The 12,752-nt window shown below is 33.7% G+C and overlaps 1 protein-coding gene across 1 annotated transcript in view; it reads right to left on the bottom strand.

The window, feature by feature from the left end:
- LOC149421490 (uncharacterized) overlaps positions 1 to 12,752 on the bottom strand; it is a 44,532-nt gene that overhangs the window by 15,697 nt on the left and 16,083 nt on the right. The window contains exon 2 of the mRNA XM_089634712.1: positions 4,349 to 4,531. Coding sequence (XP_089490838.1) covers positions 4,349 to 4,531 — 183 coding nt within the window. The remainder of the gene's footprint in view (positions 1 to 4,348; positions 4,532 to 12,752) is intronic.

The following is a 12,752-nucleotide window of genomic DNA, read 5'->3' as shown; positions in this document are numbered from 1 at the left end:
ATGATGTATTTACCAATTTGTGATTATGGGGTTGAATCTTGTGTAAATTATTTTAGTTGAACATATTTTAAGGAAAATATTTAAATAGGACGTATAATTACCACTTGAGAACATATCTGAAAGTGCAGATAGAAGCATATGCAACCAACTAGGGAATAATAATTCATTGCATAAGGTTCTAACATTATTTCCCTGATGCCATTATGAAGGTAAGGCCACATTCTAATTTAGTAATAATATTTTTTTTATTCCAGGATATGGGGAGGTTAGTGCAATCCCACACGTCCCATAAAGATGTACTTATTTAGTTTACAATATATATGTGAAAATACAAAGAAAAATAAATTATCAATTAACGACAACTACAGGGTCGACGCCACGACTTCCACACGGGAGAACGGACGTAATGGCATGGCCCAGCATAGCATGACAAGAGGTATGGTGCTGCTAATTGATACCTCTAGGTCTCTTGACATTTTCAACATTGGCCTTGAAGATTTCAAAAGTCATTTTCGGCAAGAATTTTCATTTAAAGCTTTGCATATTTTTGTTATATTTTGTATATTTTTGTTATATTTTGTATATTTTTGTTATTTCATGTGTATTGTAATAGGATTGCATCAATCTGTAATACACAAAAAAATTTAGGGCGTGGTCTTGAGTGAGCTTGGACCCAGCGCTCACTCAGGGGTGGGCTGCGGTCATCACCATGTTGGCTGAGGCCATTAGCCGCCTCCTGGCTCCAGTGACCCGGTGTCTCACCAGACAAATCCATTTAGTTCTAATTTCGTGAACATTATCTTCTTTATCCAAATATGATTCTACAGGCGTCATTATATTGGATTCGGAGTCGTTCCATCGAGCAATTTTGGTAGTGACACCAAGTCTCAGACGTATACAGGCCAGTACAGAATGCGTTGAACAGTATTGCTGCATTTGCAAAATCTGCGGTCATATTAGACACTATGCTTAGGCTTCTCCTTTATCTTTCGATATCGCCATCTCCGACATGTCCTGATTAATAATGTGCCTCAACTATTTTACGTTCGTATTCTAATTTAAAGTTTTCGTTTAATATTTTAACAACATATTTGTTTAACTAAAATACTTTATACGAGACAGAACCTCAAAATCAGAAAGTTAAATAGATTATAAAAAATCGTCTTTGCAATTTTTAGAACCTTGTAAAATAAATAAGCTTTAAAAACTTAATATTACCACTTCGTCGTACAAGTATCTATGGAAATACAACACAGATGGCTCTGAATTTATTTTGGTTATAGAAATGAACAAAAAAATGGTTTTGCATTTAAGGTCATTTTTTGAAAAAAATATATGTTGGAACCTTATCCAACTAAGGCGACGACATATAAGTTTTTAACTTTTTTATTTTAAGTATGGGGGCCGAACGCTGGAATATTGTGTACCAGTAACTTTTAATAAACTAAAAAAGAACTTTGCATTTGAGGAAAAGAAGAAACCTAGGAATAAAAATGTAAAAGGTGGATAGTAAATGAAAAATCCATCATACAGAATATAAAATAAAATCAAATAAAAATATTTTTATTAATTACACAGTTTAAAACTTTAGTCCATAACTGTTTACACCGGAGACCACCAGGCCTCAATTCTCGACAAAGTCATTCGACTCTAAAAACGAGTGGTTCGACCAATTCGTTATTCGAGTGAAATTATTTTTGACGTTTGCGTATGTAAGCAAAAAAAATATTATTTGTACCTTCGACGAGACTAAGAATAAGAACGTCGACCAATATATGTACTTTTGACGCAATTGCGAGCGGCCTGGATTAGTGAATCGATCCCCTGATTCTGCTGGTGTTTACACAGTACAAATAATATTTTATTTTTATAATTTAAATAATTATGCTTATTGTTTTTACTAATTAAGACCACATGTGAAAGTAGAACCAGCAGCTTTGCTGGGCAACCTTTTTTTACAAAACCTGTATTATTATTACATTGAATTTAAAAAAGTTAAATACTAATAAAAAAAATAACAATACATCAAACAAACCAAATTAATTATCCCGTATTGTAACTTTTCTATTTGTATTAACTTCGTGTAATATGTAATGTGTAATTGGACATGGTCCATTAGAAAATAAAATAAATAAAGATATCAATTACTTTTTGGCAGTAAAATCTGTATACGTATGGTATTGAAAAAAAAACGGCAAAATCTATACATAATCAAATTATTAGCATAAAATAAAACTATATCAAAATTAAGCACAGAAATACCACCAATTTAAATATTTTAATACAACTTATTTTTTTTAAGTCACTTTTCTTTAAACCTTGAATGTACGCTGGAGTAAATTAGGCAATCAAATTTAATGAACGAAATAATACCGAGAGAACATTAAATGAACTTAAAATACAGACGAGGTTTTCATTTGGCTGAATATAATCCATCCGGTTTTCAGACAATTCCTTTCATCGTTTGAATCAGCTTTCGCGCACTATTTTCACCCCCCGGGGGATAATGGGAACTGGCAACTATAATATATTCTTTGCACAGTGTAAGACTGAAATCACAAATCAAGCGCACTAGAGGGACATTCACCGATCACGGCGGAATTCTTTTGAACGATGGGTAGAATGGGACTAGCACGATCTTTTGATGGTCACGTCTTAGTCACGGTTTTCGGCGCACCTTCCAGTAGTTGCCTCTATGTATCTAAGTAGGCGCATGCGGAATTACAATTCGTTCCGTTTGACAATATTTCTACAATTTATAAAACCTTGGGATGATATAATATTGTAGGATTTATGCGGCTAAAATTATTATTTAGATCAATATTTAAAAGATTTGGATTGTAGAACACAAACAAAAGAAAAATACACATTTTAAATAAAGAATTTTAATAATGAATAAAAAAAATTGGTAGCTACCTGATGTGATGTATACTTCATCGGTTCAATTTTGAAAATTATGGCGGTTGTTTCACTGAATTTTAACATTTCATAAATTTTCAAAGATAATTTTCAAGTTCTGTAAAGGTCTATAGAAATTATAAATTACAACAACTTAAAATTATTACTACTCTCAGATTGTAGACTTCCGACTTTTGTTTTGATAATTTTTAATTAAATTTATTTATTATTTTATTTTTATATGAACACAGTTATTAAGCTTTTAAAATCATTAGTGATTTCGATACAGATCAATTTTTGAGAGATTGAGATTATCAAATTTTAAAACAGAGGTGGGGAACCTGCGGTCCGCGAGGATTTTTGGAGCGGCCCGGGAGCATTTTCGGTGTGGCCTACTGATCACAAACAAAAGAGTATTCAAAATTACTTTTCGAATTTGAGAACAGTTTTCTTTCACTTTGTTTCAGATTCGGCTACTATCCGATTGATCTAATATGTTTTAAAGTTTTCCGTTTCAAGCAATACCAAAATATTTCCGCTAAAGAAAATGCTATAGAATTTTCTTCTAAATATTGTTGTATTTTTTGTTTGCGCCTAGAAAAATGTTCGCCTGCGGCGATTTTTCCATTTATTTGTGAATGTAATAATTTGACCGGTCGGTGGCCGAGTGGACATCGCGCTTGGGTCCCACTCAGGCGTAGTGTGTTCAATTCCTCGGCTGGCTAAGTCCTCCATCACAACTCAAGCAACATTTTCAGCTTTCTGTGGTGGTAGTAGGAGATTTTCAAATATTGTCAGGTTATTCGTAACCCGGGAATGTTTGTCTTTCTTTTTAAAAAAAAAATATATATTCCACTCCTTTCATCCAAGCCACATGCCTACATAATTTTGAATTCCTTTTCCGTGTGTACTTTTACTCCATTTGGGGATGTCATAGGCCCACGGGGCTTCAAGATTATTGAGTTAAAACCAGTATTATCTTCAGAATATATAAGAATATAATTTCATTTGTGGATTCACCTGACACATTTTGAAGGAAAACATTATTGTGTTCGAAGTGCAGGTATAAAATCCAAGAAGAAGACTGTGTGCTGCAAAAACCGGAGGAAACCATTTGCATGTGCTGGGTGTGTTTTAATCATAGCTCGGACTCGCACAAAGATTCAATATTAAGTTAAAAGCAGTTTCGTCTTGATGCGTTAAAATTCCAGTTGCGGATTCATGTCTGTATTCAGTTGCAGATAATATACATCGAAAATTCCGACGCACCCTCTCCCTCCACCAAAATGTTTGTGCGGCCCGCGGGTGATACTACAAACATCCAATGGCCCCCGACAACGAGAATGTTTCCCACCCCTGATTTAAACAAAAGAAAAATGAAAAAATTTCACACTAAGATAGAAGTAGGTATATTCACGAGATACCAGTTTAGTGCCAATGATTTGTTTACCTTCTTTTTGTCCCTGGCTGCCGTGTACAGAACCCAGGCGATGTATAGCATCATGATAAGCGCAGGCACCAGCAGGCTAGCCAGCACCGGTATCTTGCGCACCCACGCGTGGTAGATTGCCAGGCACAACAGCGAGATTCCCACCATGATGGCGACATACCGTCCCGTGCGGCGTCTCTCCTCCTGCAAGACACGAATAGCTTTACAAAATATCTCAATATAAACGTTATATAAAATTTATTATGACAGTGACATTTATTAGACCGGTAAGCCCAACCTTTTAGAGAAGCTGGAAATTAATGAAAATTCTAATAATCCCAAAGCTAGTTTGATAAATGAACAAACAAATATGATTTGCTCGCCACTCCTCGATATGTTCAAGTCGATTTCAATTATTATTATTAGAACATAAAAATAATAATAATTTAAAATAAAGCTTGATTCCCTTCCAGTCGCCCAAATTTTTAATTTTAAAACACCTTACTATAACGACCTTTATTCAAATTTAAACAAAACAATAATTGGGGAAAACTTTAAAATATCCATTAATATTTTACGATATTTACTCGATATCAATAATGGCTAAGGTACTTAAAATTAAATCTGTTTATTTTTCGAGTATTCATATGTAAAATAATACAAATATATATTTTGTAAGCCGACGTGGCTCAGTGGTCCCGAGCGTCTGACCGGACATAAGAAGGCGCGGGTTCAATTCCCGTCGGCGGCTTTTACTCGGGAGATATTTTCAATTTGTATTAATATTACAGGCGACTAATTATTGCTTATAATAATTTATTATGCTTCACCACAGTTTGATAATGCCCTCAGACGGCGAAACAGCCGTAACGCGTAATAATAATTACACAACAGAACTTGTTTATAAATAAACTGTGTTTTTTTTTAAATTTTATAATAATATCATGAATTTATAAAAGAAAAACCAAAAATTAAATTGGAGTCTTGTTAATTAAACTTGATAACAATAAAAAATTGCAAAAGTTTTCTAATTCTAAAAAAAATATTTGCAAATAAAAGCTTTCTATTTAAATGAAGATATTGTCGCACCAAATATATGAGCCATTTGAGAAGTATTGGGACAGTTCAGGCTTTCGGCAATATGCCAGTTTAGAGACTTAGGAAGTTGAGTGGTCACCAATATTGATAAGAGTGAACAAATTAAAATACATGATAACGCACGGAAAAAACTTTCTTGAATAACTGATTTGAAATACTGTTAATTTATTAGAATTTAATGAAATTTTCCTGTTAAAAATAGGACTGTAGGTCTATAACGAATAAATTTAAAAAGTTCCTAACAAAGTATCAGTCAGAAGCAAATGTTTTATGAGGACGGCGCAACACGTATTAATACAAATACTGATATTGAAATTGACATTCTGATATTGTCATATTCCGTCATGACATACACATATACATTAGGAAAAGAACACGGCTTCTTGATTTATTCTGAATGGCTAATATTTTATCAGGAAGTTGGCATACTGTCACTTTTTTAACATGATCATTTTTCTCCGTGCGGGATTTTACTGTTTTGTGCACATAATTCTCAAGGAAAACGGGTGGGTATTATTAATATAGGTGAAAAATATTATGCCGTTAATGTTAATGGTTGGCGCTATCAAAAGTGTCCAAAGAATCAATGCTAGCAGTCCGCAATGGAGTCCTGTTACCAAAACTGACGTTTGGCAGTGAAGCTTCCATTTCAGTTCCAACTGGGAATTTTTGTCTGTGAAAAATATGAAGATTCGCAAATAAAGTCTATTGAGAGCGTAATTCCCCGGCCTGAAGAAGGGATGGCACGATCAATTGAACCAAATACTTCAGTCGGGCCATGTCAAGAGTCAGAATAAATTTATGAGAAGATGAATGAATGTCTAATCCTGCAGGATTTTTTTATGTGAATTTCCTACGAGAGTCCCAACTACACCCAACCGTCTGTAGCCAGTGAGACCGTGGTATCCCCGATCAGGTTATGTTGCGAGGCTCAAGGTAGTGGGGTGGAGCACGAGATGTTGAAGAGGAAGGTAGTTCATGGCTATTCAGATTTGGTAACCCACACGACTAAAGCCATTTCAAATAACGTTTCAATTCTGGATGGTGGTCTTACATCAGAGCGATACTGAGATTATCTTCCACTCTCGAACGTGCTGCAAGTATACTCTATGTGTTATTTTAAATGAATGAATTATGAAATAACATAAATTCATCAAATAAAATTTAATGTGCACGAAGAGATTTGTACCCGCGACCTTCGGATTGCTAGTCGAGGTATAACCCCTCGACCAAGAAAAGGGGTGAAATGGCGTGATGGTTTGTTAGTTAGATAGTTACTACCGTATGGTAGGAGTTAGGGGGTTAGATTTTATGGAAAATCAAGAAGAACTAGAAGGAATAGCGTCAAAAACTCTCCAAGGATTGTAGACCGACGAACTATGTATGCAAGTGATGTGTCGTAAAATATGCATATCCCTTACCCCCGGCTATTGACATGGCTATTCTAGAATTTTTTAACACGTTATGAGAGTGATCTAGTTAAAATGTTATATTTTTATAACTAGGTACGTATCTATATACGTTTCGCCACAATTAACAAATATCATCATCATTCTACCGATATCGTTCATTTCACAAATCACCTCTACAACAGCGGCAAACATTATCAATGATGCCATCCTATTTAGTATCGGTTTATTCAAGCGTTTTACTTATAACATTGTTAAATAGATCAATTATTATAAAACTAGCAGATAAAAACTCGGTGTTGCGTCCGAAAACTTTAGCGGTTCTTTTTTTAAATAACGGAGGGCGCCATTTCCGTTTATAACAATCCTAAACTCTGCAGTCATTAAGATAATAATACTATCAGATAATGTATGTTCAATACGTTATACTTTATAATATATTACAATTATAGGATAAAGTATTGCATCCACCTCTTTGACCTGTTGAAATAAAGAGAAAAAATATATTGAAAACTCATTCGTGGGGTGATGGATGAAATGTTAAAAAATAGTAAACAGGACAAAACGAATTGTTACACTTATAATGCCCAATCAGAGTAATGTTGATTATTTAATTAACATCACTGTAGGAATTTAATTAAAAGAATGAAAAGAACAAAAAACGACTGAGCGCTCGTTGATGTAAATCGCCATACTGATAAATAATTATATCGCGTACAGGCCATTTTTAAATCTCCTTTTTTCCTGTTTGTTAACCGGGAGAATTATTTCATTTTCAGCTTCCCTAAAGCGAGATATAAATTTCGCTTTTCGGTTTCAAATTTTTTTTTCATCCAGACGCTAGCTCGTTCAAACGCACGACCAAAATAATTGCTTTGCTGTGCTTTCAATGCCGTAGAAAGATTGGACTCATTTTTTGGCTGAAGGGGGTTTGCAATTTGTGTCGCTCATGGCAGATAAAAAGCCATTTTTGTGGTGAAGGGTCTGATTAATAAGAGTACCATTAATTAAAGAAAAAATAGCAAAACAATTTTTGCCAACGGGTATATTTTACTTTTTATTCAATTGTATTTATCTCACTTATCTCGTTCATGGACAGTACCTATACGTAGGTACCCGCCTATCGAGAACATTTTACACGGTGTCCGGAAACTTAACTGGTAGTAATGGAATATTAGAGGAGGTATGGAAAGAAAGATGAATGAATTGTGTTATTAGCAAATGTTTGGACATACTTTGTGTAACAGAGAGTATGAAAAAAAGGAGCGGTACAATCCAGCATAATGATAGGCTCGTCATTTGGTCTGGGAGACCAGATACGGAAAGGGGGTGTTGGGTGTTGCAGCACTACTGTCTCCCAGAATGATTGAATGTATGTTGCAGTATGAATGTGTAAGTCCGAGAATAATGTGGATCAGGTTCAAAATCGGTTGTTTCTTGTTGTTTGCTATGCCTCTGTCAATTCTGAGAGTGACGAAGAGAAAGATGATTTTTGGACTGGTGTGAATGATGTAATAAGACTGAAAAATATTAATGAAAGGATTATACTGGCAGGCGATTTGAATGGGTGGGTAAGAATTAGACGTGACGGATTTGAATCGGCCTTAGGTATCTTTAGAGATAAAAGAACGAATGATAACGGGAACAGAATACTTGAAGTATGTTATGTAGAGCGGAACCTGTTTGTGTCCAATACTTTTTTTGATCATAAAGGTATCCACCAATATACGTAGGAAAGAGGAAATGAGAGGTTGTTTGGCGGTCCGTCCTCTCTGCCTACCCCTGTGGGGAAACGGCGAGATGGTTAGTTAAGTTAGTTAGTAAAAGCAGACGGGATCAACGACATTACAAACGTCATTTGAAAAAGCGTGAAATAAAACGCGAAATGCGAATATGACCGTGTTTTTGAAGTTTGGAACAAAGCTGTGCTAGTCTAAAAAATCTTGCAATACTACGAGTAAAGATTTTAACCCTAGCAGTATACCTCCCAAAACTAACTAACTAACCATCACGCTGTTTCCCCGCAGGGGTAGGCAGAGAGAACGGACCGCCAACCAACTCGGTCTTGGCACACACTTCTTGCCTCATTCACATTCATACATCGTCTCATACACACTCTTCTATTATCCTGACTCTTGACATGGCCCGACTTGAGTATCTGATTCACTTGATCGTGCCATGTCTTCCTCGGGCGTCCTCGACTTCTGCTACCATTCGCATTTGCATCATATATCCTCCTTACACTCTTTACAATCTACGCTCATTCGCTCTACATGCCCAAACCATCTAAGCGTCGCTTTCTTAATCTTACTCATTACGCTTACATCAGCCTATATGTATGTATAACTATGTATACACGGTGTCCGGAAACTCGTAGTACAAGCGGGAAACTGGAGAATCTACACCACATGGGGAACCCAAAAAAACATAAAGTTTTTTGATTTGAGCATTTTCAAAAAAAAAAAAAAAAAACAAAAAAAAATATTTTTCGGCTATTTTAGGGTTAAAGTTTTTTCTGGTGTTTAGGGTTGAATAACAGATGTTTTAACCCTGCAGAGCAGAAATATTTTATGATTACACCGGGTTAAATGAAGGGTGATTTCAAAATAATGCTTCAAATCAGAGTTTCTTCATTTGTTTTACTTTCAAATAGTTTTAATTAGTTGGGTACTTTGATCTTCAGTAATAATTTATAAGAATTTGATTAAAAAAAAAAAAAAAAATCAACTTCAAACTCGATTTACTCGATAACGAAAGCTCAAATCAAAAAAATATATACTACAAAATCGACTCCAAATGTGATGTAGATTCACCAGTTTCCCGCTTGTACTACGAGTTTCCGGACACCCTGTATATATCTATACCTATATACTATAGCTATGCCTACGCTAAAGCGGCGTTTTAGGGAATCTTTATAAGTAAGACTGAACGTTTTCAAGGGAAATATGTTATACGTTGGTAGGAATGCGGGGTTTTAAACTCCGGTTAATATCATAAATGCTTATTAAAATCAAGAAAAATCATATTCCGCGGGTAATTTTGAGCCTCCATTATAATTCAATATTATGATAATATGATTGCTCTTAAAAATTGATCATCACATCAAAATAGATATTCGATTAGCAAATCCGCTTTCGTCCCAGCAGCGGCTTGCTTGCGCAGTTTGGACTGTTTATTAATTTTGAAAACTTGTTTGGATTACCACTATTACCTGGAAACCACTCATAAACATACCTGTACCCTGTTTATGGTCAACTTCTGTTTATAAACCAATTTTAACTTGCTAACGTCTAAGCTATTTTAGCCTTTACGATTCGCATCATCCTATGAATTATTTGTATTTTAATATATTTGCAAATTTTAGAAAATATGCAAAATTGTTTTTTTTGAGAAAAACAAACATTTCTGAGTTATGAAAAACCCACCAATATATATTTGATTTGTCATCATAAGAAGCAGAAATTGTTACTGATGCATTGATGAAGGACTAGTTTGCGGGGCATTGAAATCGAGAACAACCATAATAGGGCTTTCAATTCGGGGATTTATTTTTCAAAACCGGGATTATGGTGCAAACATTTTTGAATTCCGGAATTCTGGGATTGGCACCGGGAATTTAAATGTTTAAATTGTTATAAAAGAATATCCGTTGTAACACTGTTTTTTCATGTACTAAGCATAAATTAGATAAAATTGATTATTGACTAAATTCCAATAATATAATAGTATCTGCACAAAAGAAAAAAAAATTAAAAATAAGATTAAAAATAAATTAAAAAACCCATTCAATATTTTCAAACAAAATTTGAGTGGTTTCTACTAAGAGCTGTAAAATTGGAAAAATCTGATACTATTATTGTGCCTCCCCTTTCTGGAGAAAATTTGTGAAAAGAATTGTCATTGAGATACTGACGTTTCTTTGGACGAATTGTATAATTCCTTATTTAAAATAATAAAAAGATGAACATAAAGTATATGATTTATAATTAAGAGGAAGCTACAAGTCAAAAATGTGTAAATTCTTGGTATGCCTTATATCGTCACGAATATATGTAATGTTCAAACGGAGTCTAGAAAGGCTCGATTACAAGGGCAAATGCGGTTTTTATTTATTTTGTAAGCAATTTTTTAAGACAGCAAAAAAGTTAATCAAGGGAAACTGTCGCAGATAATCTTAGCCATAATATCGTATTTTTTTAAATTTGTTCATTTTACGCTTTCATACATTTATATTGAAAAAATACATTTTAGTAGCTTTCGTCTATGTATTATATTAAGTAGGTAACTTTTTATTTTAATTTTACTCAGGGGAAACGATAGGAAAATCGTCAAATATATCTAAAGCATATTTTTGGTATTAATAATGTAAACCAATTCGTTATAAAGGTTATTCTTAAATAGTGATCTAGCATTAAGCTTCGCCTTAAGTAGGTAGGTATTAAAGTACCTACTTACAAACCTTATGATTTCAGAGTTAATTTTGGTTTACAATTATTAAATAAGAGAAAATCTAAAAAAAAATTTTTTTGAGTGCTAACTACTTTTCACTGAACTAATAACTCGTAGTAACTTATAACTATCAGCAACTATATATATCTTGATAGATACATCATAGAATACAGCAAAAATCACAAGAAATGCGATGTAGGCTTGTTTTGTGATCCAGTCTGATTTTTATTCTATTTACGAATAACCTTTATAACGAATTGGTTTACATTGTTAAATAATAATGTAAATAGTTAATTAAATAAGAGAAAAAAGCGATAAAATCACAAGAAATGCGATGTACGCTTGTTTTGTGATCCAGTCTGACGAAACGGGCCTTAACCCATAAGTCAATACAAATCTGAGTTTCATCATCATTATGAAATTCAAATTGGATGGGGGATATACTATGAGATACAAGTGTTAGGCCCCCGCATACCTAATCTCTTTAAGATAATATCTATACATTTGTTATGCGGAAACGTTAATTATATGAAATACCCTTGATAGAAAAAATCGCAAAGTAAGTTCCAAAAATTATTAAAAACACGTTTTGTTCTGTTATTTAATATGTTATAGGCATGCAAAAATTACAGTATATCTTTAAATGCAACTACAGCATTTTGCTCTATTTCAAACGAGTAGTATTTTATTTAATATTTTCACCATTTTCGCTTAATCTTTATCGTTTTTTAATACTAGCGCGCTCCCTCTAACATTCGTATTTACACATCTCCTTTTCAAACCATCTTTGTACGTTTACTACGGGGCCTTTAGAGAAACAGAGCGCGAGCTAAATGGGCTACAATCAAAAAGTCAGTTCATTCAAATCTCAATGGAAAGTACTTCTAGGATGTTATTCTATTCAGTGGATTCAATGACCATGACATGTGCCGTCTTCAATGGGAAATTAATGATGAGAATTATAAAAATAACCGCTATTATAATTCATTTGTCTTCAGAAAGCTCTAAAATTGTGAAACAATCTTTTAATGGCACTGAACTGAAATCGGTAGGTAAAGGAGAGTAATTCTTTACTTACCGATTTGAAACGAAACTGAAGTAACCACTTTACATGATGTGACCTTTTGAATCAAAAGGTCAGTCAAAAGTTATGACTTATGGGTCCCAGACAGACAAACGAAAACGAATATCTTTAAAAAAAGTAATTTCCTTCTTATATATATTTGATAAATTTCAACAGTAAAAATGGATAAATTTCATATGAAAAGAAGTTAAAATATTTGACAAATTTCATCAGAAAAAAAGGCAAAAATAATTATAAATTTCATCAGTAAAAGGAAAAATAATTGAAAAATTTTATCAAAAAAAAAGTATAAATACTTGATAAATTTCATCACAAAAAGGATAAATAATTCAGCTTACTTCGGGTACGCCCACAACACACCTCTATCCGTAATTACTTCAGTTGC

Source organism: Hesperophylax consimilis, chromosome 8 (assembly GCF_061612785.1).
Source record: "Hesperophylax consimilis isolate HC1 chromosome 8, BYU_Hcon_1.0, whole genome shotgun sequence".
Lineage (NCBI taxonomy): Eukaryota > Metazoa > Arthropoda > Insecta > Trichoptera > Limnephilidae > Hesperophylax > Hesperophylax consimilis.
Note: the sequence above shows the minus strand (reverse complement) of the source record. Positions and strands in the feature narration are given on the sequence as shown.